At 44.9% G+C, this 26,993-nt stretch overlaps 2 protein-coding genes across 3 annotated transcripts in view; one reads left to right on the top strand and one right to left on the bottom strand.

The window, feature by feature from the left end:
- Nucleotides 1-2,722: 2,722 nt before the first annotated feature.
- On the bottom strand, nt 2,723-12,797 carry RAB33A (RAB33A, member RAS oncogene family). The gene is made up of 3 exons (XM_070502797.1): nt 12,591-12,797; nt 11,653-11,950; nt 2,723-3,308 (listed from the first exon to the last, which is right to left on the bottom strand). The coding sequence occupies exons 2-3, from the start codon at nt 11,908-11,910 to the stop codon at nt 2,853-2,855; spliced, it is 714 nt and encodes a 237-aa protein (XP_070358898.1). The 5' UTR covers nt 11,911-11,950; nt 12,591-12,797; the 3' UTR covers nt 2,723-2,852.
- Nucleotides 12,798-16,919: 4,122 nt separating this feature from the next.
- AIFM1 (apoptosis inducing factor mitochondria associated 1) overlaps nt 16,920-26,993 on the top strand; it is a 30,540-nt gene continuing 20,466 nt past the window's right edge. Inside the window, exons 1-2 of one of the 2 annotated variants that reach the window (XM_014866245.3) lie at nt 16,920-17,219; nt 23,694-23,836. In XM_014866245.3, coding sequence (XP_014721731.2) covers nt 17,114-17,219; nt 23,694-23,836 — 249 coding nt within the window. In that variant the 5' untranslated portion in view covers nt 16,920-17,113. Of the gene's footprint in view, nt 17,220-23,693; nt 23,837-24,986; nt 25,118-26,993 lie in introns of both variants that reach the window. The other variant, XM_014866246.3, reaches the window with a different exon arrangement.

Below are 26,993 nucleotides of genomic sequence, written 5' to 3'. Positions count from 1 at the left end.
TCCTGGGGCCACAGTGGGGAGCCCCAGCACTTCTTGGTTGTCCCTAGGCGCCTGAGGGAGAGCAATGTCATACTACAGGAAGGGACAGAATCAGGCAGGTGAGGCACAGAAGACAGAGGCAGGTAGGATTGGTGAGTTCCTGCTATTTGCAGCAAAACTACCAGGGACTTAACAGTACCAAAAGGTGATAGTCTGGGGGAAATTTTCAGTCTGGTTTTTAAGGTGGAGGCCAGCCAGCATGGAGGTGGCAACCCTGAGGCCCACACTCAGAAACCTCCCAGGAAGGGGTGTCAGTTCCTCTCAGAGGAGCTAAGGAAAGTAGAAGCTTTTCCCTCTTGTAGGTCAGCAAGCCTGTTGAATCTTTCCAAAGGTTACTGAGTCTAGATGATGCTAAGACCTTCTGCTGGCTTCCCACTGCACTTAAATAAAACCCCAACCCGATAGACCTGGCCTTACCTACTTCTCTACCTCGTCCACCTTCTCCCCCTTGCTTACTCAGCCACACTAGCCTCCATTCTGTTCCTCAACGGCACCAACCTCACTCCTGCCTCAGGGCCTTGGTATTCGCTGTTTCCTCTGCTCAGGGTTCTCTTCTTCCTGTCCTCACAGCTGGTTGCTTTTCTTCATTCAGGTCTCGACTCAAATGTTCTCTCTTTGAAGATGCCTTTTGTGCCAACTCTTATCTAGTATGGTGCCCTTCTCCTGCCTCCCTCACTTTCTATCTACTTATCTTGTTTTATGGCCCTTAGAGTCCTTATTACTCTCTCAAGTTATCTAATTTGTGTATCTCATTTCTTATTTTGTGTCTGTCTCCTTTACGAGAGCAGGATTTTACTCTGTTCACCTATGTATCCCCAAGGCTTAGAACAGTGGCACATAGTAGGTGCTCAGTAAATGTTTGTTGAAAGCCTAAAAGAGGTCAGAGGCAATCCTGGTCAGAGGACTTGGAATGTTGTCATCTTGACCCTGTCACAGCAGAAAGGGGTCCTGACCAAGAAGAGTCAAGACTCAGACTGATATGCACCCATTAGGATAGACAAGTGTACCTGCAGCCACTGAGAGGTGGCCCAGCCATGCAGCCAGGTCACAAGAGCCAAAAGACACTACAACAGCTGGTCATGTCCAGTGCAAGGAGTCAGCATCTGAAGTCTGAGACAAGGCCCTGGGGTATTCCATCAGGGGAAGCATAGCGACAGGGGGGTCAGCAGGCAGTTCACCAACAGACAACAGGCTCTCAGCCCCTTGGGTGAGATTCAGGGTCAGGGCATTGGGTGAAGACAACTAGTGAGAAAACACAGCCCTAACTAGGGTCCTAGGCAGGCTCCAAAGACTGGGATCCAGACAGAAGCCAAGTGCTGAGAACCAGGGGGGCTGGGCTGAGCCCAAGGCCAGGTTGGGGTAGGGTGGGGGATTAGCCGGTGCTGGAAGAAGAGGGCTGCAGAGCCAACCAGGCAGGCTCAGACAGGCTATTTGTTTGGGTGAGAAGCGCATCTGGCATATATTACCCTTTGCTGTGGGGGACAGGGGCAGACTAGAGGAGAGTGCTCGGGGGCTGTCTGCCTGGGTCCCTCTCCCCACCGGCTTCCAACAAGAGAGCCGCCTTAAGGAGCACCTCCCAAGCAAAGAAATCTACCCGCGGCTGTTGTAGACAGGCCTTGATAGCCACTTTTAGTTACTTTAACAATTGGACAAGGGGCTTTCACATCCTAGGACCAGAAACATAAGAAATACTTACAGGACTCCTTCTGGAGAACCACCAAAAGCTCCCATTGGCTCAAAAAGCAACCAACTGTCCTGCCTGATGCACGGGTCTCCCCAACCTTGGCTCCCCACTAGGGCTGCACAGCTGTCAGTGGGCCAGACTCCCAGTTGTCCTCCTGCTCAACCCCAAGGTCATTCCTGCCTCCCTACTTTTGTACCCTCCCCTCCTCTTTACCAATCCAAATGTTACACTTCATTCAACATACAAAGTAAGTCTAATTATTCTTCAGTGACCCCTCCCTGATGTTGAGTCCATAATGCTCTCCATCCCCATAGCACAGCCTTACACTTGGTAAGCTTGTTTAATTTTTGTTCTCCAGTAGTTTAGTGGTTACATTATTCCCACACCTGGATCAGAGGGTCTTTGAATGTAGGGGACCAATCCTCCTATTGTTATGTTTTCTCCATAGCACCCAGCAAAGATCTGGGGGCATAATAGATATTTGTTAGCTTGAGCTCTGCCCTCTCCAAGAAAGGGCAAGGGAAAAAATTCCACCTTTGGTGTCAGAGACTGCTTGGTGAAAAATGGGAATCCGGTTCTAACTACTTTGAGGCAACTGGGCTCATGGGGCAACCTATACTTTCTATTTTTAAATTTGGGGAAATAAGGAGAGAGCAGCCTACTCTCGACATCCAGGGAACCTAGGAAATATTGGTGAGTCAACGTCTTCTTTCGAGACTTCTCTATTCTGCTGCCTGCATTGGTGCTCTAGAAAGACATATCTGGCCTATACCTCCCCCACCTTCTGGGTGTTTCTGCCCACTGATGACACACCGAATAAGAGAATGAATTAGGTCTGAAGAAGTGCCTCAAATGATGAGAATTCCAGGTGGCATAGACAGCTGGTAGGGAGTGTGCCTGGGCACGGGCATATCATTCTATAGTAGGGCAAGCTGCCTCTTCTACTCATCACAATCAGAAACGTCTTCTTGGAGGAAAGCAAGACTTGAAGGCACATGATAATCTATACAAATTTTATTTTAATATCAATTTGTATGGAAACAAGCAGGTGTCAGCATTATGCAGGCACGGAAAAAAGGGAAAGAAAAAATTCCAGTGATAATTGATCTTGTATTTACACCGTTTGGTTTCAACAGGGACAGGAAGTTTTACTGTTAGCTTCCTGTGGGAACTCCAGTTTCTGCACCTTCCCCTGCTGCCTTTCAGCATCACGATAGAGCAGGGATTTCTGAGCCTTCAGTCGGCAAGCCAGGCACATGAAAATTGACTCCACGTTCTGGCTCTCTTTGGGGTCCTTGGCCGACGTCTCAAACAAGAGCATGTTGTGGGCGTCGGCAAATTTCAGGGCTAGGTTGGAGGGCACCTGGATCTGTTCCCTCAAGTCACACTTGTTGCCCACAAGCACTTTCGGGACTAACGGGGGCACAGCATGCCCATTGCATTCTTGGATCCACATTTTGAGGTTGGTGAAGGATGTCATCTTGGTGACGTCATAGACGAAGACCACTGCGTGCACATTGCGGTAGTAGTGCTCGACCATGCTTTTGCGGAAGCGTTCCTGACCTGCTGTGTCCCACACCTGAACCTGGAAGATACAAAAACCCATATTTGGGGTCAGCAAAGGAAATATGAATGAGTGGGAGAAAACATGGTTCTGCGGCATTATAAAAATGAGGTGACAAGTCCTGACACAGGAAGTGGTTCTTTGACAGACTGGCAGAATGGACTTCTCAAAGTATAGAGAGAAGGTTCTTTCAGAGTTTATAAAGTTTTTCTTAAGATTTTTAGCTGAAAATCTTGACTTGAAAAATCTTAAGGTTTTTAGTTGAAAAACTGGGATGAAAATTGGTCAACTTTTCTGGAGGGAAATTTGGTAATATTACCAAGAAGGTGAAAAATGTTCAAAACTCTTTGAGCCTATAATCTCACTTCCAGAAATCTATACACAAGAAATAGCAGAGATGTTGTCAAAATTCTGTACAAAAATCTTAATTGCAGGGTTATTTATACTTTTTAAAAATCAGGAAACAACCTAAATGCTCCCTAGGAGAGGAATAGCTAAGTACATGTAGATATCTATACGATGGGCTATTATGCAGCCATTAAAAGTGTTTTTAGGGGCTGGCCCCGTGGCGTAGTGGTTAAGTTTGCATGCTCGGCTTCAGCAGCCCGGGGTTCACTGGTTCGGATCCAGGCACGGATCTACACACCGCTCATCAAGCCATGCTGTAGCAGCATCCCACATACAAAATAGATGAAGATTGGCACAGATGTTAGCTCAGGGACAATCTTCCCCAAGCAAAAAGAGGAACATTGGCAACAGATGTTAGCTCAGGACCAATCTTCCTCACGAAAAATAATAATAATGTTTTCAAACAACAAATGGTGGAGGAAATGCTCACAAAATATAAGTAAGTGAAAAAGTAGGGTATAAAATTTTTCATATGCTATGGTCCCAATTTTTAAAAAATATTCAACAGACATATGCATGAGAAAGACTGGACGTGTACACACTAAACATTAATGGTTATTTATGGGCAGTGGGACTATAGGTGATATTTATTTTCTTCTATTTTTTTCATATTTTCTAAATTTTCTACTGTAATAAACATCACTTTGCTTTGGGGGGTTTTGCATGACTTTTTAAAGAAAATAGGTCAAATCTCATCTTTTAGCTCAATTTACAAAAGTTCACTTCTCATAAGTTCACTTCTAGAAAAGCTTAAACAAAGTTCCCTTCTTTGTTATGTAAAAGGTAATTTAGCTCGCTGGATTTTTCTTCTGCATCTCAGCTTTTGGGATAAAGGCCAAATTATGAAGGAAAAACGCTGATATCAGTAACATATACAGAGACAAAATTCCAAAAGGAGACTCTGGAGTCAACACACGTTCAGCCCAATCTATTTCCCTTTATATATCCAAAGTCTTGGACAAGAGAAATTCATACTCAGAATGATGGTCCCAAGGCCCTATACAATTCTCAGTTATCAAAGCAAATTTGATTATGGCCACTAATTGACTACTATGGCTCTTAAAACGAAGTATCGCCTTTATTTGGAGTTAGCAGTCAGTAAGTATAATCTAGTAAATATAATTGAATCTCTTTGCTGAGTAAAGATCTTACACGGCCCCAGAGTCATCATGCTGAACATCAATTATCATTGTCCAGGCTCCCCGTCATCTCCTCTATGGACGCGGCTACCACGTTCCTTTAGCACGACCCTCAAATTCACCCCTTCTTCTATTTCGATTTTCATGTCCCTGGGTCAGACCCTCCTCTTCTCACTCCTAGACTACAGCAGAGTGTTTGGGATTCTAGATGTCTTCATTCCAATGCTGCCTGCATACTGCTTTCAAACTAGCCTTCCTAAATCCCTGCTTCAGGAAATTATGGTAGCCCTCCACTGCACGTAGCATCAAATGAAAAGATTTCTGTCTGCCATAATTTGACCCCACCAACCTGGTTTTGAACTACTCATCTACGCCTGGTTCATTCCCTGTACTGTCCCTTTGGTCCTGCTAGTCCCCCCTTCCCCTACAGAATTGGTTGCCCCCCATTGCCCTATCCAAATTTCACCCATTCTTCAAGGCTCAGTTCATGCCTCTACCTTCTTCCTAACACCTCCCCCAACTTCTCTTCAATTCTCTTTTCTTAGGAATTTCTACTGCACTTTGAGTCTGTGCCACACCATTTAGATTATATTTATTTGTTCTCTAATTGTTTCGTCAGTGCTCTTGGCATCTCTCCAGTTAAACTGTAAGCGGACTTTTTTCTGCATCAGATCACTCGTCATCATGGCTGTCACCCTCCTCATCCTCAACACCAAAAAGCACTATTGGCCTGAGCCACCAACACTACAAACAGTCCAGCATTCTAAGTGTCTGCCAAGGTGATTTCAGAGAAAACGTTCGACTTTGGTCACACAGAAAAACATAAGTCCTTGAACACTGATTTGCTTTGGCAAGCAAAGACAAAAAAGATTTTCATTTCTTCCACCTCTCTAGTGCTCTGAGCAGGAAGAAAAGGAGAACAGGCCAGGAAAGAAATGGAGGTCGGTGGGAAGAGAGCAGATAGAGCACAAGAATATCATTACCACTCGGTTCCTGATCCCCACCCCCGCCCCCCAGTAGTCCTAACTCTTGCCTCTGAGTAAGGCTGAATCCCCACCAGCCCTCAGGCATGTGGCAGATGCTTTAACACCATGAGCTCAGGACTCTAAAAATACCTGCCACTAGCAGGAACACGGGTGGGAGTGTGTGAGGTGTTTGGGGCTGAGTAGGTTGGCTGTTTGGCTTTTTTTTGGCTTCAGAATTGTATACACCGCCCAAGCTGCCGGAACTGCAGGGAGGGCCCTTTCTGCCGGCGACCTTTGCCTTTCCAATGCTGCGGGGAGCCTTGAAGCTTTCATTTGGAGGCTCAGAATTGAAACTGTAGGCACTGCTCCCATTCCAGCTCTTTATAAACGCCAATCCAAGGCCTTTGCACTCCTGTCTGTGGTGAGACGGGAGCCAGGAAGCAGGCTGCTCACAGCAGAAAATCAGAAGGACCGATGGCATGGCCTCGGAGCCATCACAAAGGGAGAGCACAGCTGTCAGGCTCACTAGACAGAGAAGCGACCTCATTTTGTTTGGGGGTTTGGTGTGCATGTTCTCCTTAGTATCCTCATAAACCCCCGGCCCCTGCCAGACAGTGAAAGCATCTCCTTCCCCCTTTGCAGCTGGCTCTCCTCTCATCCATTCTTCCCTTCCTGTGGGCACTGCATCTACGTGGTGGCCAGGGCTGACTACCCCTTAGCCACATACGTGCTCCTCAGATTCTCTTTTCTCTCCAAGGGCCAGTGGCGTGTAATGGAATCAAACCAACTCAGGTGCAAGTCTCGGCCCAATCATGTACTACTAGTACACGTTAGGTGTTTAGTACATGTAGTACTAGTTAGGTGTCCTTAGGCAAGTTGCTTACTCTATCTTCAGTGTCCTCCCTTCTCTGGAAACCGAGGACAACCACAGCAGTCTTGTAGGGATGCTGTGAGGATTAGCATTCCTTGTAAGTACCTGACACGGTGCCTGATACACACTCTCCCTCCTGGCCTGAAACCTCCACCATCAAGTCTGGCCTGACAACTCATTGAGCAGGAGGTGCTGTTGGAAACGCAGCAGTAGCTTTGGAATTGGGAGCCCTGGGTTCCAGCTCCCCCGCTTAGTAGCTGAGTAAATGACTAGGCAAATGAAATAACACGTGAGAAAGAGCTTTGGCAGAATATAAAGTGCTCTGCAAATGTTAGTTGTTGCCGTTGTCTCAGAAAGCCCATCAGCCCTGTCCTGGTAGCACTGCTCCTTGGATCTGTTGGTTCTCATCCTGGAAAGCACAGAAAGCTTGGCTTGTTGATGATGAGTTAGAGCCAAGGCAAAGGCAGTCAGTGGGGAGGGGGAGGAGAGAAGAATGCCAGCAACATGCCATGGGTGGCTGGGGGTAGGCCAAAGTGACGGGGATGCTGGAGGAGGGTCGAGGGGCACAGTGTGGGGAGCTGCCAAAGATAAATCTAGTCTTTTGAACTATTTTCCTGGGGCTCCCACTGCCTGAGCAAGCTTCAGCAGATCCCCCACCCCCTGCACGTGCTCTTCACTTACATGAGTATTTCTTTTCCCTGGGGAATATATCTGGCATCTTTCTATAGATGAGACATGAATGTCCTTTTGTTGGAAGCTGGCGGGGGAGGGTAGAAGAGGAGAAAGGGAGACAAATACATCTGTAACCTTTGGAGGGTGCCCAAGTGGATGATGGGAAAAGTTTAAAACAAATCTTTTCTTCAACTAGCTGGACTGTCCCATCTTCATCTAAGATACACACACATAAGGCTGACACAGAGAATGGCAAAGGAGGACAGAGACAAAGAGAAACTCATGCACAGAAAGAGAGGCAGCAAGGCAGACAGAGAAACACACACTGATAGATAATTAACCATTAAGCTAACTGGCAGAAGAGGGAAGCTCAGAAGCCCTAAAGAAGACATGATGTCATCCTGACTGCAGGCAGCTTCTGAGGGAACACACAGCTCAGCCCCTGTCCACTCGATAATATAACACAGGTAGGAGTTTTTCCAAGTGATCAGCAGACGACGAGAAATCCACAGTCCTGGGCAGCACCTGCCCACAGCCATGGCTGACCTGCAGTTTCCTGGTCCAGAGGGCTGGACCAGAGGGGGTACCCAGCCTGTGGGAGAAACCAAACTAGAGGCGGGGGGAGGGGTTCCATGAGAATTTACGAAGAACGGTTCAAAAATTAATTCTGAGCCTCCCCTCTACTACTTCCCCCATCCCATCCCCCACATACAGCTACTTGGCATTTTCCAGTGCTTTTAGACGGAGACAGGTTCAATATGAGTTAGCTAAACCCCTAGGAGACAGACACACAATGGTCATTAAGGGAAGCTCCACCTTTCCTTTGGGGGTTGGGGGATGCCTCCACCCTTCCTAGGCTGATCTCAGGAAGGAGTGTCAGCTTGCCCATATGCTGTCCCTCCCTGTCCCTGTCACAGGTAACTGCATGGGTTGGATGGACCATGGGAGTCACCTAGAGTGGGGATTTATATGGAAAGAGCACCAGGAAGGGGATTAGGAGACCTGAGTTGTAGGCCAGGCCCTGTGTGATCTTGGGCAAGTCACTTTCCCTCTCTGAGCTTCAGTTTCCTATCTGTAAAATGAGGACGTTGGATTAGAGATTCTCTAAGGTCCCTTCCATCTCTGAACATTCTCTCATTCTCACGCCCAAGGTGAGACAGTCAGGGTGCAAAACATAAGACTCAGGTACTCAGTTCAATGTCTGGAGTGCAGCTGAAGGAGACAGCTTGAAGGTTCCTGGGTCTTGGGGCTATAACCCTGGGCCCCTGGCCTAAAAGAGACCATAAGGCTGGCCGCCTGGCATGCCACCCTTCCCCCGTGAGCACTCCTGATCCCGTCCCAGGGAAGGCAGGATAGTGAGATGGTGAAGTGCTTGGGGTCAAGGGTCAAAGACTGAAGCTCAGATCCATGTGCCTTTGGGCAAGTTATTTAATCTCTCTAATGTTGGTCTCCTTAGCTATAAACTGGGAATAATGATAATAGTCTTAATTTCATAGGGCTGCTGTGAAGATGAAATAGATAGCACGTGTAAAGTGCCTAGCCTGGGGTCTTTGTTTATTCACTAAATAGAAATTGTTGTTATTATTATTGCCTACTCACTGGAGGCTTTTCTTGATGTTCACATTAACCAGGAAACACTGTATTGTACATGTTGTGATGGGGAGGTGATGGGGACACATTGATTGGAGACACCAAATGGGGCTTCAAAGCCCTAGGGATGGCCCTGGTAATTAAGAGAGTAGCCCCAAATACGCTAAGTCAGTCATCCCCCTGCAGGAGTTGACACATGTGCTACCCTGGGAGGCAGAGAACAGCCCAGGAGAGGCCACACCCTGCTCTTGGACTGCGAGAAGAGCTCGCTGAGACCTCTCGACCACTCTCCTGTGAGACCTGGCATTTTATAGCCCGACAGCCTTCTATTGCTGGCTGTGGTCTAGGGCCACCTCAGCCTGTCACCCTGGACTTTTTGCCCTCCCCCAAAGGAAGAAACCTTTGGCAGTCACGTCATGGCATGGTTTTGGCACTTGTTCCTTGAGAAACTCCAGGCCAGCCGGCGTGTGGGGCAAAATCTTCTCCTGTCTAGATCCTGTGCTAGCTGCCACGCTCTGCCGTCTTCCCACAGACATGCTGGTCTTGCCTGGCGGCTTTGGCCCTGAGGTTGCAGCAGCTTTACAAGAGGCAAGGTCACCATCTCCCCACTCCCACACCCCACCCTGAGCTCCTTCAGCATCTGCACTCAGAGGGCTCCGCCGTGAGCAGTGTCACAAGGCTTTGCCCTCTTGAAAATATCATCTTCCCAAAAAAAGCCTGTATTAAGCACTTATCAGCACGTGGTGTTGTGCCGAGCTCTGTTTCTAGTGAATCACACTGTCACAGGCTCTGCCCCCTGGGAATCTGGAATCTTTGGCAGACTGTAAAATCCAGTTTGGCGAAGTACAGGGGTGTCAGAAGGGAAGGAACCTTTTAACAAGTTCCCCGAGTCTATTGGGTGCTGACCCGATTCCCCTCATTTTCACCTCCCATTTCCTACTTTCTAGCTTCCTCCTCTCCTCTCCCCCTCTTCTCCCTCCTCCCCAGACACCCAAACACTTCCTTTTTCCTCCTTCTGAATTTTCAGTGGATTTATGGCCCCTCTCCTAAATCCTGAGAACTCTTTGGTTCAATGTGACACTTGATTTGAAACAAGTGATAGCATTAAACGTTAAGGGTTTTGAGGGTTTAAGAGCACATCCACAAGTATATTTCTACTTTTAAAAGGCATTTTAAAAGGCATGTTTTAGAATTTCCAGAATCTTAAAACCTTACATTAAAGAAATTAGACACACTAGAGAAAGTCTTAAACAAGCAAATGTAAACATAAGGGCCCCAGGACAAGATAGAGACAGATACCTGCTTTGACTTTAAAAAGGAAGCGAAGCAACTCCCCCCAAAATGCAAGCGGTGAAAAAGATCACTATTTCAAAACGGTGCCATATCTTCCCGACCCTGAGGCTCAAATGTTCTCAAGAGCCCTCCCTCACCAGTACCGAGCTGCCCATCTTCCTGACATCAAGTGCCTTGGCCTGGTTTCTGGAGCCATTTTAAAACCCGTTCATTTTAATAATCAAAGCAGTCAGGAGTCTTGCACAGTTTAGAGTGTTTCGTCATTCTCCCCAGTTACTCAGCCCTTCTCTCTACATCACTCAGAAGAGGGGCCTTGTGGTCATTCAGGCTGTTTGACCAGCAGGGAGGTTCATCCAACAGGGGCCGACCACTGGCTCAAGAAGAGGCAGGCGGTGGGGGCTAGCGGAGTTGATCTTTAGCGCCCAGCGCCTTTTGAGGTGCCTTTCCTGCCTATAACCCTACCCCCCGGCCGCTCCCCTGACACATGAAGCCGCCCTTGCCATGTCCTCCCTCCCACCATCCTCTGCACATTGAAATACTCCTGCCCTATTCAGTTTCTACCTTTTCTGAACCAAAAGTGAGCACAAATGGTCAGACAAGAATATCTGTACTTAGCCTATCTGAGAAACTAATGAGGGGGAAGGACCCAGACACTTCCCTTGGCCCTCAGATAAGTTGCTCTGCATTTCGACAAAGGCCTGCTGCAGATAATACCAATAGAATGAGTAATGGGCAGTTTATTCGTTAGGTACCCCAGACAAATAAAGAAGATATCATTTGGGGGGACTGTTCCAAAAGAACAAGTTTTGTCTGTTATGAAGGGCTGGCAGGTGACTCTGTCTCAATTTGTTTAAAAGGGCTCATGGCTTTGTGCCAGAACCACCCCACTCCACCCCTATTCCAACTCAGCCCTAATCTTAACCATAAACTCTAACTTAAAATAAAGTGGCTTTCATTCTCTATGGATTGCCATCCTTTCCTCCCCTCTAATGCCTCGGGGCTCAGCCAAAGTGGGTTTTTGCACTCTATTGGCACCCAAGAGGTAGAAGAGGCCTCAAGATGTATAAAGTGCTTTGGGATCCATCCCACAGACCAGGACCAAGAGATGCCTCACGCCTCCCTCTGCCCACAGGTGCCGCTGCGCTCAGTTCAGGGTCAAGGATGGGATCAGACATGCCTTTCCTGGTGACAGCTGTCAAGCAGGGGCAAAGGGCATGAATGCAACCACTCCCGCCTGCCCTAAAAAACCGGGTGAGGTGGGAACCAGGCCACTGAGAGAGGCAAAGGGAATGAGGGGGTGCCGAGGGTCTTGGGCTCAGCAAGCGGTGACACAGCCACGCGCTGGACGTTTACAATCTCTAGAGCAATGCCTCAGGCGAGGCCCCCTCCCAGATCCCTCCCTTCCCGGACCTGACCATCTGGATCACCTTGATCTTCTCGCCCTCGATTTCCACGGTCTTCTCCCTGAAGTCCACGCCGATAGTGGCCTCAGTCTTGTCTGGGAAGGTCCCCCCGCAGAAGCGAAAGGTCAGGCAGGTCTTGCCCACGTTGGAGTCCCCAATCACGATGATTTTGAAGATGCGAATCTGCACGTACTGGTCCAGCGACGAGTCGAGCTCCAGGGACGCCAGGCCAGCGGATGAGGCGGGCTGCAGGCTCCCATGGCCCAGGATGGGCTGCGCCATCTCCCCGGGACCGAACCTGGGCCCCAACCCCCCTTGAGGGCTCCACACAAAGAAAACGGCCACGTTAGTGCGCTCGAGGCGAGCGAGCTTTGTGCGTGTGTGTGTGCGTGTCGGTGAGTGTGTCCGCGCGTGTGTGCGTGCGCCGGCAACGTGTGCGCGCGCGCGCGTGAAGGGGGTGCCTCTCACCCCGGGCCCCCCTCCTTCTCCTCCAGCGCACCCTCCTTGCAGCTCCAAGGCACTAACACAAAAGCCAGAGAGGAGAGGAGAGATGGAGGAGCGTGGCAAGCCGCGAGCCTTCTCCTCTGCCTGTACCCTCGGACGGGACGCTCAGGCGCTCGATCCTATGATGCTCCCGAAGCCGCCGCCGCCGCCGCCTCGCCTTTGCCTAGACCCTCCCCTGCCTGACCCCAGAGGCACACAGGAGGGAGGAAGCCTAAAGAGGAAAGGGAGGGGGTGGGGACAGCGGCACACACCACCCCGGGATGGTCTTCCTTTCTCCTTGTCCCCATTTATGCTATAGGTCTCGGGCTCCCCACCCCCACTTTCTTGGAGTGCACGGGGTCAGTGGGCAGGGAGCACAGCTGTGAAGGACAAAGAGAGCTGCACCCTAAGGCATCTCTGGAGCTCGTCAGCCTCGGAACAACGCAACTCGGCGAGGGTGGGGTGCGGAGCGGAGATACCTCTTTCACCTCCTTAGCGGCGGGCAGCTGAGCCGCGCCTCCGCATCCCCCTCCCAAGCCTTGGGATAAAGGGATGCTCTGTCTTAGAGTAAGCAGGTGCACTCGCGCGCCCCAAGGAGCCAGGGAGGGCGCTGCCGGCCGCCGGTTGCGGGGGCCCGCGCAGCTGAGAAGAGGGAGCCGAGGGGAAAGGGTGTGCGTGTGGAGGGGTGTTACTGTTTCTGTCACAGACTTGCCAGATGTAGAGGGGCGCGTGCCAGGCGCCAACCTCCTCTCATCACACCACGAGCACCCATCCTCTGCATGTTCAGGAGAGTAGCTCCCATTGGCTGCCGGAGTCGGTTGTGTTTGTCTGGCCAATGGGGAAGGCCCGCCACGGGAGAGGGCCATACAGGGCATAGGAGAAGGGGGGAAGTTAGTGGTGGCAGCTCCAGCAAAAGGGGACCTTGTTTCCGGAGCTAACCATTACAGGCCCAGGTGGAGGGATCTTAGAATATGGCATAAACCTCACAGTGTCTTGCATTCTCGAGTCCTCCCTATAATCGTAAGACCTTCCAGAATGGTATACTTTCAAAAGGAATTGGAAACCCCTTATAGGGTTCACCCCTCTGCAATTGAATGTAGAACGAAGTGGTTGGGTCTAATTTGCCAGAAGCCTAGATTATGCTTGGAAGATGATAAATGAACAGAACTTTCTTACGGTATTAGGGGGCAGCTTCCCAAAGCTTACTGAGCATCACACATCTTGGTCAAGATCAGTAGTCCTACCGAAAGTGATTTGCAGGTTCAGAATTGTTTGTTTGAAATCAACTTTACTGAGGTACAATTTACATACAATAAAATGCACCCATTTTATGTTTACTTTTAAGACGTTATCGTCCTCCCACATATTTCATAGGCTAAGGTAATATTGACATATGCCAACACCGACATTTGAGTTATGTGCTAATGCCATCAGGGTCGGGGATTCCAGCAACACGTGAGCTGCTATCTTATTTGTGTGTGAGGCTGAGCTCAGAAGAGACAAATGTGACTAAATCCATTCCTATTATGAGAAAAACAAATCAGTGCATCAGTGAGAGTTCTGTAAGCAAATTGGAATGCGACCGCTCAGCCAAGTCCGAGTTACTCAAAATGGCTGGAAAAATAGGGTCTTCTAGTTAATAAGCTTTTTTTTTTTTTTTAAAGATTTTATTTTTTCCTTTTTCTCCCCAAAGCCGCCCGGTACATAGTTGTGTATTCTTCGTTGTGGGTTCTTCTAGTTGTGGCATGTGGGACGCTGCCTCAGCGTGGTCTGATGAGCAGTGCCATGTCCGCGCCCAGGATTCGAACTAACGAAACACTGGGCTGCCTGTAGCGGAGCGCGTGAACTTAACCACTCGGCCACGGGGCCAGCCCCTAGTTAATAAGCTTTTTAGCTAAGTTAGCAGACATGTTTACAGCAAACTGTTTTAGCATATACGTGGGTCACCCATTTGTAAAATCCTAGATTATACTATTCAATATTAAAACCATTTTGAGAAGGATTTAACCTTAGTTGGCTAATCCAAAGTCATCATTATGAATACCAATTATCATCGTACAGTGTGAATAGCATTAATCATTGTACAGTATTTTGGTTTTTTGATTGGCTGATGTCTAGATAATAGTTTGCTGCATCATTCTCCTCTGTATTTGAAGCTAATGCTCCTGGTGATCATTATGTACAGAAGGGTAGCTATAAAAAGGGGGGGGGGTAACTATTAATCAGGCACATCCAGTAGGTAGAGTGGAAAGAAGCTTTGCCAACTCATAGCCAGAATTAATGCTAACTTTCTTGAGAGATATAAAAAAAAATTACATCTACATAGTAAGAGTATTTAGATGTATGCTTCCACCAAAAACTTGTCACTGAGTCTCAGAGTTCACATTATATTTTTAAGGTAGAAACACTGATTTCTGGAAATGTGGTATCTCAGAATGGGCTCCATGCTCTAATAAAAATTGTTTGCTACCTCTGTAGGGCGAGATTTGGGGGAACTTCCAGTTATATTTTTGGAGTCAGTTCAATGTGTGTACATTGCTTTTGCAAAAAGAAGGTGATAAATTACAACTTTTAATTAAAGGGACAAGAAAACTACCTCATTGTACCTATTGCAAAAATAAATGTGCTGTACAATGCCTTTTCTTTGTGTTAACTGTCAATCATTAAATGGTTGTCTTTCAAATATACCCAGTTGTGGGGCTGGCCTGGTTGTTCAGCGGTTAAGCGCACACATTCTACTTCAGTGGGCAGTGGTTCGCCGGTTTGGATCCCGGGTGCGGGCATGGCACTGCTTGGCAAGCCATGCTGTGGTAGGCGTCCCACATATAAAGTAGAGGAAGATGGGCACGGATGTTAGCTCAGGGCCAGCCTTCCTCAGCAAAAAAAAGGAGGATTGGCAGCAGATGTTAGCTCAGGGCTAATCTTCCTCAAAAAATAAATACAAATAAATAAATGATATATATATACCCAGTTGTTTTCATAGGTACCCGATCATCATGATTTCCACAGCATGTTCCAAAGCCTCTTTCACCAACAGATATGATTAACTTTGTATTTAATCAATCCATGCTTATTATTGGCTTTTAGAAATAGCAATAGATATCCATGTCTGTAAGGCCTTTAAAATGTTAAATAAGTATAATTTTTACCTTATTGAGGAATTGTTATTTTCAATATTTATCACCCAAAGCAGCCCCGGGTAAAAAGTCACCTATCGCCTGCACTTCTGAACATGAAGCTATTCGTAATGAGTAGGGGAACCCTGGGTCATTTTCACCCAATAAAGACTGCTTCCTGGGTTAAACTTCCTAAACAACGCTTTTGTAATTTCATTTTCTATCCCTAGTCCACTAAAAAAAATAACTTTATCATCTACAAGATTCAGGCCAAACTCTTTCGCCACTTCAAATCTGGCCCCACCATATCAACCCGCCTTTATTTACTTCTTACTATGTATTCTTTGCCATTGTCCCCTGAAAATGTGCTGGGTTTTGTTTGTTTTACACCTCCAAGCCTTTTAATTTAAACAGCATGGTGCTTCCTCTACTTTATACATATTAGCTCCTTTAATCTTCATCACAACTCTGTAAGATTGGTAGATGAGGAAGGTGAGGCACAGCTACGCCACTTGCCCAAGCAGCAGAGCCAGGATTCAACCTGAGGCAGACTGGACCCAAAGTCAACGGTACCCAACCACTAAAAATATTATCTTTGGTCTCAATGTATTCATCACCTGAAATATTCCTCCTCCTCCACTGTCTACTTGAATTTTGCTACTCATCCTTCAAGACACTGCTCAAGCAACACTTCTTGCATGAAGTCCTTCCTTAGCTATTCCACCCCATACTCCATTCTCCTGCTCTGGCACTACATCAGGTATTATTTATTATTTAAATGACCAGTATACGTCATATCCCCAACTAGACAATGACCACTTCCTATGCTTTTCATATGCCCCAGAGCCCCTTTCAAGGTATGGTTCAAGTGGCAAGCGCTCAATAAATACTTGTTAAATGAATATGTACCCAAAACCTTGAAAAAGGCGTTATATTTTGCATACAGACAAAAATTTCTTTCCAATTTAGCTTACATTCGGTAGAGTCAAAACACCTGTTTACAGTCAGCCCCTAACCCTACTCCAACTCTGAAAGTCCTGCTTAGGATTTCTCTCACAGAAAGCCTGTGAAGCACGAACTCTTTTTGCCAGTATCCTGCTCTCAAGTACGGAAGCCATAATAACAGCAGACTATCCGCAGCACCTGGTACAGCATCCAGGACACAGAACTGCACAATATAAAAACGATATGCGGAAAGAGAGCGCGGAATGATTACTTGTGCAGCAAACAGAGATTGGGTGGGAAACCGTCAGCAATTTGTAAAAGACAAAAGTCCATTCCGAATCTGGGAAGCCAGGTGCCCCGGCTCAGACCTCCGGAAAGACTGGAAGTGGATTAAAGGCAGAGAATCCGGAAGGCTCAGTACCTAGTAGCTAGTGGCCTAAAATAGAAGAAGAAAATGCAGTGCTGGGGCCACACTTTGTGAGGTGCTGTTATCAGTTCTCGCCACCGACATAGCGGCAGCGCCGGCCACAACCGCCAGCTAAAGCGGGCCCACGGGTCGCTCCCTGGACAGCGTTCTGAACTCGCTCAGCGAAACGCGTTGCCACCGACCCGCGGAAACTTGCAAGCAATTCCGGCTGCTGGCTTTGCAAGTGCGCCGGCAGCTAGGCGCATGCGCAATCTTCTCACCGTGCAGGCCAATCGCAATGCGGCGCTGAGTACTACGCCTGCGCAGTAGGCCTCCAGTCGCGCTTCCCCTTCCCCTGCTCTAGCAGGCCGGCTTAACTGTCCAATGCCCACCCGGAGCTGGGAGGCGGAGCCTGCGCAGAGTGCGTGTGAAGGGAGCGCTGAGGGGGCAGCGGGTCGGGGTCCACGGTGTGTGACCCGTTGGTGGGTGCGTGAGAAGAAAGGAAAGGAGGAGGTCCAGAGTAGCGGTCGCCGAAATGTTCCGGTGTGGAGGCCTGGCGGCGGGTGCTTTGAAGCAGAAGCTGGCGCCCTTGGTGCGGACAGTGTGCGTCCGAGGCCCGAGGCAGAGGAACCGGCTCCCAGGTGACTGACTGACCCATCCCGGGCCACCCCCACCTCGAAGACCAAGGGCCTGGGCTCCATAGGCTCCCTGTGCCTCACAGACCTCCCCCCACCCCTGGGGAAAACTTAACATACTCACAGTCGCGTGAATTCCGACTTGGCGGGATCCAAACCACGAGTTTCGCAAGCCATGCTGACCTGACCTTCAAGGGAATTGGACCCAGTAGTCGGCTTGAGGCCTTTTCCTGGGAGGGTTTGCTGTTCAGGGATAACAGCTGGCTGTCTCTTATGGTCCAATGCCACCTCCCGGGCACCCCCAGTCCCCCTTTTTAGAGCAGTGAGGTCAAGTAGACTGTCGTTTACCGTTTGAGACTTTAAACGGGACATTTCAGCCCTACGCCTCAGTTCCTTCTGTAAATGAGGGTATTACTTGCTCTACCTTCCAAGCCCCAGATGTGATCGGTAGATTTGAGTGCCCTGTGAGACAGTGCAGTGCAAGTAAGGAGTCAGTCGGTTGTGCGCCAGACACCAGGAGAGTTGGCCCAGAATTAATTTCAGATGTCAGTGTAATTCTTGGTGGACTTTAATACTTCAAAGAGACAGTTTGCAGAGCATATTGTATTTGCCCTCCATGAAGTTGTTTCACCAGATTTTAGAGCTGGAAGGTATTTTCTGGTAAAGTTCAACCCACTCATTTTATAGATAATAAACCAAGGCACAGAGAGGTGAAATTTACTTGCCCAAGGTTGCATATCTCATTAATGGGTAGAGCAAAGGATAGGTTGCCTGTGTCTAGGCCTGTAATCCCCTTGCCACAACTCGACACTGCTTCCTAAAGTTTGACCTCAAAAGGTTAAGAATGAATCTGGTTCCCTCTAGCCATTGTGCACCAGGTATCCATGAATTTATCTGAGCGTGTCTTGACCCTGCTCATTATCAACCTACACAACCTCATGGGGCTATTGAATTATCCACCTGTAGGAGGTGCTGTTTTTTTATTTTTGTTTTTTTATCAATAATCTTTGGCCACCAGAGAATATTCACATTTGCAATGTCAGAAGTTATCCTTGAGGCCTTCCGATGTGAAACCAGCTTCTGAGTGCTTTAAAAAGTGGAAAATATTTCCCTTAAATTGTTAGTGTCCTTGCAAGTGTGCATTTGAACAGGTTTTCCAGTTGCTATGCCTCAAGAAAGTGTTTTCTAATGGGTGTATCTGTGGTATATCCCAAGACTTATTGCTCTTGGAACTTAAAAACCCTTGCCTTAGTTTGTAAACTAATACCTTGTCTATGATGTCACCTCTATGGGTTTTGTGCATTGAAATGATGGTGCTCTGTGCAAGTTGCACAGAAATTTACACAGAAACTTAGGTAAGCTGACGATTTTCATCCACACTGGCCTTTCAAATTTTGTGTACTTACTTTACTTAAAACTCACAATTTTTACCAGCATTCTGAAGTCTGAGCAAAAGTTCTCATCAATTTTATATGGATTTGCAGAGTTAAATTGATTTCTTAGACATGTGAAGGTGGTGGTGATATTTAAACTACAGAAAATTACAGACTCAAAATGTTTTTTTCCCGTTGCATGACTTTGTTTGAAGGCAGTCTGCTGTAGAATATATTCTGACTTCTTTACATATCTATTCCTCTCATTGTGTACACTTTTTCTTTGTCGTTTGGCCAAGCACCAGAGTATAACATCATATGATGCCTTTGGAAATGGGTGAGGGTGGGGTTACAATTTCAAAAAGAAATGATTCTGTCATTTTAGGAATTAATCCTGTTTTGTGACTTGATTGCTAATTACTTTTAATCTGATTTCTTTTTCACATAGTGGCATCTACCATATGGTTTTTGCATAGGTAGGGAAGAGGCACTGTTTGTTTATATGCCATTTCCCCCACTCTCTTTCCCTCCCCTCCCCAGTTCGTTGCCAGGATGTTAGCAGACATTAAACCTACCTTGAAACCGATCTCATCCACATCTGTCACCATTGTCAGGTTAATTTCCATTATATGTTGTCTTTTGCCTTAAAACCCTAATTGCTACTATTTGTTTATTTACTTCATTTGGATGCTCTGCCTCTTTCCAGAAATGATTGGAGGTAATTAAGAGTCAACACTTTATGTCTGCATTCAGCACTGAGGAGCAGATAGATTTGGAAATATTTTCTGTCCGGTAGTATTTTATTTGGTCACCAAACATTGTGCTGCCCATGTGATCAAACCGATCACTGACCCCTGACCTGAGAGTCAAATGATTGAACATTTTTCTCTATTCAGAATCCTTCTCACCTCCTTAAAAAGAAAACTGGACTCCTTGTCAGCAAGGATCCAGACTGCCTGGACACTGCCAAATGACACTTTTTTTGAAGCCTAGAAAATGAGCCTTTCCCCACTCTTTCTGCTGAGGCAAAGCTTTCCAGAAGAAAATCTTTGGCAAGTCAGCCTTTTCTGCAACCAGTTAATATGTTATATTTTCTAACCTTTTCAGAGAGTTACTGCATATCATAACTTTCTTCTAGATCATGTTTCCAAAAGTTGTCCAGTTTTATAAATCGAGTGGAGGGCCGTCCCCAAACCTACTGAATGAGAATCCCCGGGAGAGATCCCTGAGGATTTATATTTTAACAAGCCCCTTGATGTAACTCATATGATCGGGCAAGTTTGGGAAATACTGTTTTGAAAAAATAACGACTCTTTCCCTTCTGTTCCACTGACCTAAGCATTAAAAAACCAGACTGAGCAACCTGGAGTCTCTTGTGATTTGTATCAAGCCCATTTTCTGATATTCAGAATAGTAGCAGCCTTGCTCCCCTCCTAAGCTATACATTACCTGAGGACAGAGATTATGTCTGATTTATTTTTGTGTCCTCAGCGTTTTGTACAGTCTCTGGCACGTGGTAAATTCTCAGGGACTGAATCCTAAGTACTGTGAAGGACTTAACTTTGAGGAACAGAGTTAAATTTTTTTTTTGTCATCTAAATCATTTTTCCTCTGCTGCCTTTCCTCAGAGTGGTTCACACTGTACTATAGTTATTACTACTCCAATTCTTCTAAAATTCAAGCGAGGATTGATGCTTAAAAAAAAAGGCTGATAAAGATAAATAGTTGTTGGATTCCTTATAAAGAGTCACGTAGCTACAATGGACAGATCATCTAGGCTTGTCCTGTCCTGTGTTTTATCTGTGTCAGAAAAATCAGTTTGACATTTGGAAAACAACTCAAGAGCATGTAGATCTCTTAATCATTCGAGATTCCTAGGTGCCTCAATCGTGTGAATGTATTTCTGGAAAAAGCTTTCTGGGAGTATGGAAAAACAGTAGATTATGAAATCTACAGAAATGAACCTGCTGATTTAGGTACTATTCTAAGCTAGTCTGTGTTATTTGAGGTTACTAATTTATTATTAAGCAACCTGACATAAATGAGATCTGGCTAAAACTTCTTTGTAAAGAATCCTTTAAAATGTTCGGTCCTTATCAATAGAATTGGGAAGAATTTCTATTTCCGTCATTCATTAAGTCAACAAATATTTACTGAGCAAACACCTACCATGTGTTAGGCACTATTGCTCTGTAACAACAATTCAAGCGTCAAATCTTTGCACAGTATAGTGAATATAGACAACAATATTATGATCATCAGACTTGCTAAGAGACTAGATATTAATTATGCCAACCACTCAAAAGAAATGATAATTATGTGACATGATAGAGGTGCTAATTATCACTACAATGGCAATCATATTATAGTGTATAAATGTATCAAATTTTTTAAAAAGTATACTAAGTGGGAGGAAGAAAGCACTCCCTCTGTATGTGTGGTCTGACTGCAGAAAATCTAAAACAAGTAGACTGGTACAATGAAAGTCAAGGAGTAAGTTGGCTTTCCCACGTTGGTAAGACAAGTGAAAAGGCATGTTTCAGTCATGATGTAAAATTTCCAAAAATCTTGAAGCTACTTGGGGGAGAAAGATGTGGGAATAATTTAATGGGTAAAAGAAAATCGGGGGAAATACAAACATCCATATAATACTTACCACCTTTTACAAAATTAAAGTCACTGTAGGTATGTAAAAAGTTGGTTTGTTAATCATAATTGTGTTATATTACATTTCTTTTCAAGCATTAGTTTAAATGTTAACCAATTTACTTTTTAAAAAATCAATTTACTTCAAAAGTAATGTCTTTTTTTGGCAAATTGAGACAAAAACTGCTGAATTTTCCCAAATCTACACTTCTAGTTTTATAAGTTTGTGAAAAGCAAGCAGGCACAGAATAAACAAATTAGTATTATATTAAAGCAAAGTTGTTATAATTTTGGCTTTAGGATCTTCTAGATAGATAAGCAGAATGTTTTTAAAAAACATATATTTTCAGTAAGCAAACTTGGGGTGGAGGTGGGGGACTAAACTAAATTCATTGAACTAAACCACATGGAACTTTTTCTACCCAGTTTCATATTCTAAGCTCTGAGAGTTGTCAGTTTCTACTTTTGAGGCTTCATCATTTTTATAGATTTCTAAAAACCAAAAGCTTGCCCAGATTGAGACAAGCTTCTCCACCCTTGCACATGTTTTTATGTTCATGATTTGTTATTTCCAAATATAACCCATTTTGTTTCATGTGATGAAGAATTCTAAAGCAGGTAAGAAATAAAAACAGTTAAGAAAAATATGTTTCCAATCGTAAGAGTATAGGACCATAGTTCATAAATCAAAATAGGACTAAAAGTCAAGTTTTTGTAATTCATTTGCCAGTAAAACCTGACCTGAGCTGGAGAGAGGCTACTTGGAATCTGTTGTTTATCCCACTCCGTGTGAGTGGTCATAGAAACATTAATGGGTGTGTCTGTGGGTTGCAGCCCCTTACTGTACTGGCTGTTACTATATGGTATATGCACTGTATACTTAAGACCAAACAGTTCTGAGTTCTGGAATACACATGTTCCCAAGGATTTCAGGTAAGAGACTGAAGACCCATATTGGGTATGTTTTTACCCCTCTGTGCCCTGAAATTGTGAAAGCAAAGGGGAAACTCCTGATTCCTAATCTCTACAGGTACAGATGGAATGCTAGTACCGTGCCCATTCTGTATGCCTTGTAAAGCCTACTCAGACCAGGAACCTGTCTACCAGCCTCTAGACCAATGCTTCTCAAAAGTACAGCCTGGAAACGTCAGCATCACCTGGGCACTTGTTAGAAATGCAAGTTCCTGAGCCCCATCCCAGATCTCCTGGCTCAGAAACTCTAGGGGTGGGGCTGACCATCTGTGTTTTAATGAACCCTCCAGGGTACTCTGATGCATGCTTGTTTTAGAACCACTGCTCTAGATAAGGATCAGCAAACCACAGCCCACAGGCCAAACCCACATGCCTTTGTATGCCCCTCAAGCTAAGATTGGTTTTTACATTTTTTAAGTGGCTGAAAAATATCAAAAATAGACTTTTTTGTGACACATGAAAATTATTTAAAATTCACATTTAAGTGTCCATAACTAAAGTCTTATTGAAACGCAGTCATGCTCTTTCATTTATGTAGACTGTGGCTGCTTTTGCGCAACATGAGCAGAATTGAGTAGTTGTGCAGAGACTGTATGGCCCACAAAGCTGAAAATATTTACTGTCTGGTCTTCTGTAGTCAACACAGGAATAGCACAAGCAGAGAAGGTACTGAGACCTTCCTTCCTCTGAAAATGCCAGCATCTCCTGGAGAAAGAAATCGGTGAATCTCGTACATTTCCTTGTGTGAGAGTTAGGATCATGAGATCATCACGTAGGTGTGCAGAGTTTTACATCGCCATAAATCTTTGTATTATTCTGGAGCACTAAGAGCCAAGTAGTTGGTGGATATGTTAAATTTTGCCATTCCAAAAAAGTATTTCATAGTCCGAAATTCTTCAGTTTTTAGGGCGAGGTAAAGTCACTTAAAAAAATATTTTTTCTCATTTTCTTCTGCGCTTTAACATTTCTATCTCCTAGGACACATTACCCTCCATGCAAGGCTGAACTGTGTTCTCGTTTGATTGTGTTGCAGGGTTTTATTATTTTGTGCGAGATTTAAGCCAGCATTTAGATTACTCCTTAAGTGGTTGTTACCATGTTCCAGGTAGCCTGTGGTTAACTTTTTATATTTATCTATTCAGTCATCTCTCCTTGTTTACTTCGTTTATGGTGACGATGTGAAGAGAGACGTATTGCTGAACTGCCCATATGTTTTCATTATCTTTTTTGGAAGCTGTAAATTTCCTCCCTGGACAGCATTAAATTGTACTTTTAAAAACTCCAACAACTTAAGAGTGTGCATTCTGATATCTGTCATATTTGTATGTACAGCTTTGATGAGTTTTTCTTGGTCATTTAACTGAACATCACGCAGCTCAGTGGGCAGTAAGTCTTTACTTGTACAATGCATTATGTACATAATACATAAACATGTATTAACTATTTTATTTTTGTATGTGTGTGTGTCTTAATAAATTGTGTTCCTTAGGCAACTTGTTCCAGCGATGGCATGTTCCTCTAGAACTCCAGATGACAAGACAAATGGCTAGCTCTGGTGCATCAGGGGGCAAAATCGATAATTCTGTGTTAGTCCTTTTTGTGGGCTTATCAACAATAGGAGCTGGTGCATATGTAAGTAGAAAAGCAGCTTGTGTAAAGAAGCTGCCAAACAGCTCCCATTAATAGACTCAGTACTACTCTGCTTTGAAACTTTTGCAACTAATTCCCCTTTCTCCTTTTGGAAAAATTTCCAAAAAGTCTTCTTTAAAGTGCATATGAGAGCCAATTTGGGAATGACTGAAATTTAATCTCATGTTAATTATCTTTGCTCTTTTCACTCTTTACTTGAAAGCTATTGTGTTCTCTTAGATTTGACTAATGCACAAAATTGTACCTTTTCTCTTGGATGTGACACACTAACCTGTGAATAAGGTCAAAATTCGTTGCAGCTCCTTAGCACAATATTTGATTTTGACCCGTTTGTCAAGTATTTTATTTGTCCTAAGCTTGGGATAGACATTTAAAAAAAGCCTTCAGCCCAAAATATTAAGCATTTCTCAAAGAAAAACTCTCCCTGAATCTCACCCAAAGACTAAATTACAGAAGTGGGCCTAGTATCTCCAATTTTAGAATGGAGTTTGTGTGAGGTGAGAAGTATGGTTTTAACTGCTGTGGAGTACTGACACAATTACACCTCCTGAAATGAACTCGGATCAGCTTAGTTGGTCACAGAGGAATTATTCTGTGGGTGCTTTTTTTTTTTTTTTAACTTGGCAGGCAGGGTTTACTGTGACTAAGCAGATCAGTCTAAAGTTGGATCCTGTAAGGTTGAGTGAACCAACTTAGATAACACCTAGTAACACCCTTGATTGAAGGAGGCTGTTTTACCGAGGACGCCATTACACTTTTAGTTCTTTCTCCATTGGGAAGACAATGAATTTGTCTCTGTTCCTTGATCACTAGGTTAAAAAAGGGGACATGAAAATTATTTGAAGTTACCTATATCGTCATTCCCTGACCTGACTCCCAAATGCACAAGGAAAGTAGACAGCTCTTGCCAGTTATGAGTCAAATCAGAGCTAAGAAATAGGTGGGCTCTGTCTGATAACAGACTTTGAGGAAATATACGTTCTTCTCCATTCCTGGAGCAGCACTTTTTTTCTTTTTTAGCGCAGGGTAACCAAAAATGCTTCCCTGCCTTTGTGTTGAATGTTTCTTCATTAATACTTAGTGCTTTTTCTATTTCCTTTTGTTTCTTTCTTGGCCTTATCTTTACCTACAGTTGTGCAGTGTCATCACCTAGGATCCCCTTCTAGATCACTAGCGTCTACAGGTGCTTCTGGGAAAGATGGCAGCAGCCTAGTATACTTCTTAATTGTAGGAGCAACAGTCACTGGGGCAGGAGTTTATTATGTAAGATGCTTACACTCAAATATATTTTGGGGTGGGGGGGTGAGACCATGCCACTAATGAAAACAGTCCATTAGAATACAATGAAATATTCACAGCATGTGCTTTCTAGGTATTTATTAAAGGGACATTGTCAGTCACTGGGGAGTCCTCAAATCTTACTCTTCTCCTACCAGATGTATCTAAAGCTCTACATTTAATGATTACTCTAAGTCCTCAGCATCGACCTTTCCTTTGCAACTTTTGCCGTTCTTTTTTTGTGATGCTAGATTATATTGTGCTTTAGTGCTGCATACCTAACAAGACAGTCTCAAAGAGTAAACAGTGAATAAGCACGTAAGGGTAACTCGAACACCAGCTATTTTGAATCATTTTAGGTAAAATGCAGTTTTTGTGTTTTGTGGGAAACAATCAATTGCCCTACTTTTATTGTGAAAAGGCATTTTATTGAATGCTTCTGAGGAGGTCCAAAAAGCCATAGAAATTGCAATATTCTCCCCACTCACCCCCCAGCCTCCATTTCAAAGTAAATTCATTTGGCAGTGTCCCTTTTATAATGTCTAATTTGGTCAAACTAGTGGCTGAAGTGGTACAAGCTGACACATTCCTGTAGATTGCTTTCTTAAATGCCTCTCATTCTTAATTCAGATACTACCTTCTGAGCCTAAACTTCCATTTCACAGCTCTCTCAGCTTTTCCCATCAGTTCATCCCATTCATTCAAAAATAGATTTAAAGTGTTTGTGTCTTATATGTTTGTAACAATTTAAACCTATTAAACCTCTGGTTTATGTTTCTGTACCAAAGTCAGATGGCCTCCACGGAGCTGGCCGGGCAAATCTGGATGCCAGGCCACAAGACAGGGCCAGTCACTGTTGCTTCCTCCCCTTAGAAATATCCACGAAGCACAAGTTCCTCTCAAGCCATTCAGTTAAATGCCTCACTGCCTTCTGTATTTACCCAACACTAGTAATAATAAAGCTACTGTACTGTAGTGCTTGTAGGTTAAATGATAAGCTTTTGTCTACGTACAACTGTTGCTGAACTAATTTGTATAGTTTTATGTTAGGTTTTAAATCATTTAAAACATGATCTGAGGTGGCTTAGATTTCTTTTCTCTGAAGTTGGTATTAGTCTCCGAAGAACCCTTACCTTAAAATCAGAGTTCAGATTGGATGACATATGACTATAAGTTGCTTAGTGTCTGTGTTAGCCTGCTCGGGCTGCCATAACAAAACACCACAGACGGGGTGGCTTAAGCAACGGAAATTTATTCTCTCACAGTCTGGATTCCGCAAGTTCAAGATCAGGGTGCCAGCATGGTCAGGTTCTGGGAGATCCTTCTTCCTGGCTTGCATGGCCACCTTCTCCTATGTCCTCACGTGGAGAAAAGAAGAGCCAGAGCACTGGAGTCCCTTGGTCTTCTTATAAGGGCATCAACCCTATCGGATTTAGGGCTGATGCCCTTATGATCTCATTTAATGTTTATCACTTCCCCAAAGTCCCATCTCCAAATGCCATCATACTGAGGGTTAGGGCTGCAACATAGGAATTTGAGGGGACAGACATTGAGTCCACAACAGTGTTCCTTCATAACTTGCCCCTCTCTCAGATGAGGAGGTGTTCCTAATTTAAATATAAATACTACTTTAGCGATTCCTGAGTTGGGAGCTCTTTACCTTCCCCGTACTCCACCCTCCAAAAATAAGGGAGTAGCACTAAGAAGGAAGATTTTTCTGAAATGTTTGCTTTGAGGTCTATGCTTTAAACCAGTGGCTTTTTAATTTTTTACCATAATCCACAGAAATAAATACATTTTATCTTGCAACCCGTTATATAACTACAGTCATGCGTCACTTAACGACGGGGATACATTCTGA

The sequence above is a fragment of the Equus asinus genome, chromosome X (assembly GCF_041296235.1).
Source record: "Equus asinus isolate D_3611 breed Donkey chromosome X, EquAss-T2T_v2, whole genome shotgun sequence".
Taxonomy (NCBI): Eukaryota; Metazoa; Chordata; class Mammalia; order Perissodactyla; family Equidae; genus Equus; species Equus asinus.
The sequence above is the reverse complement of the archived record's forward strand: the minus strand, read 5'-3'. Positions and strand labels throughout refer to the sequence as shown.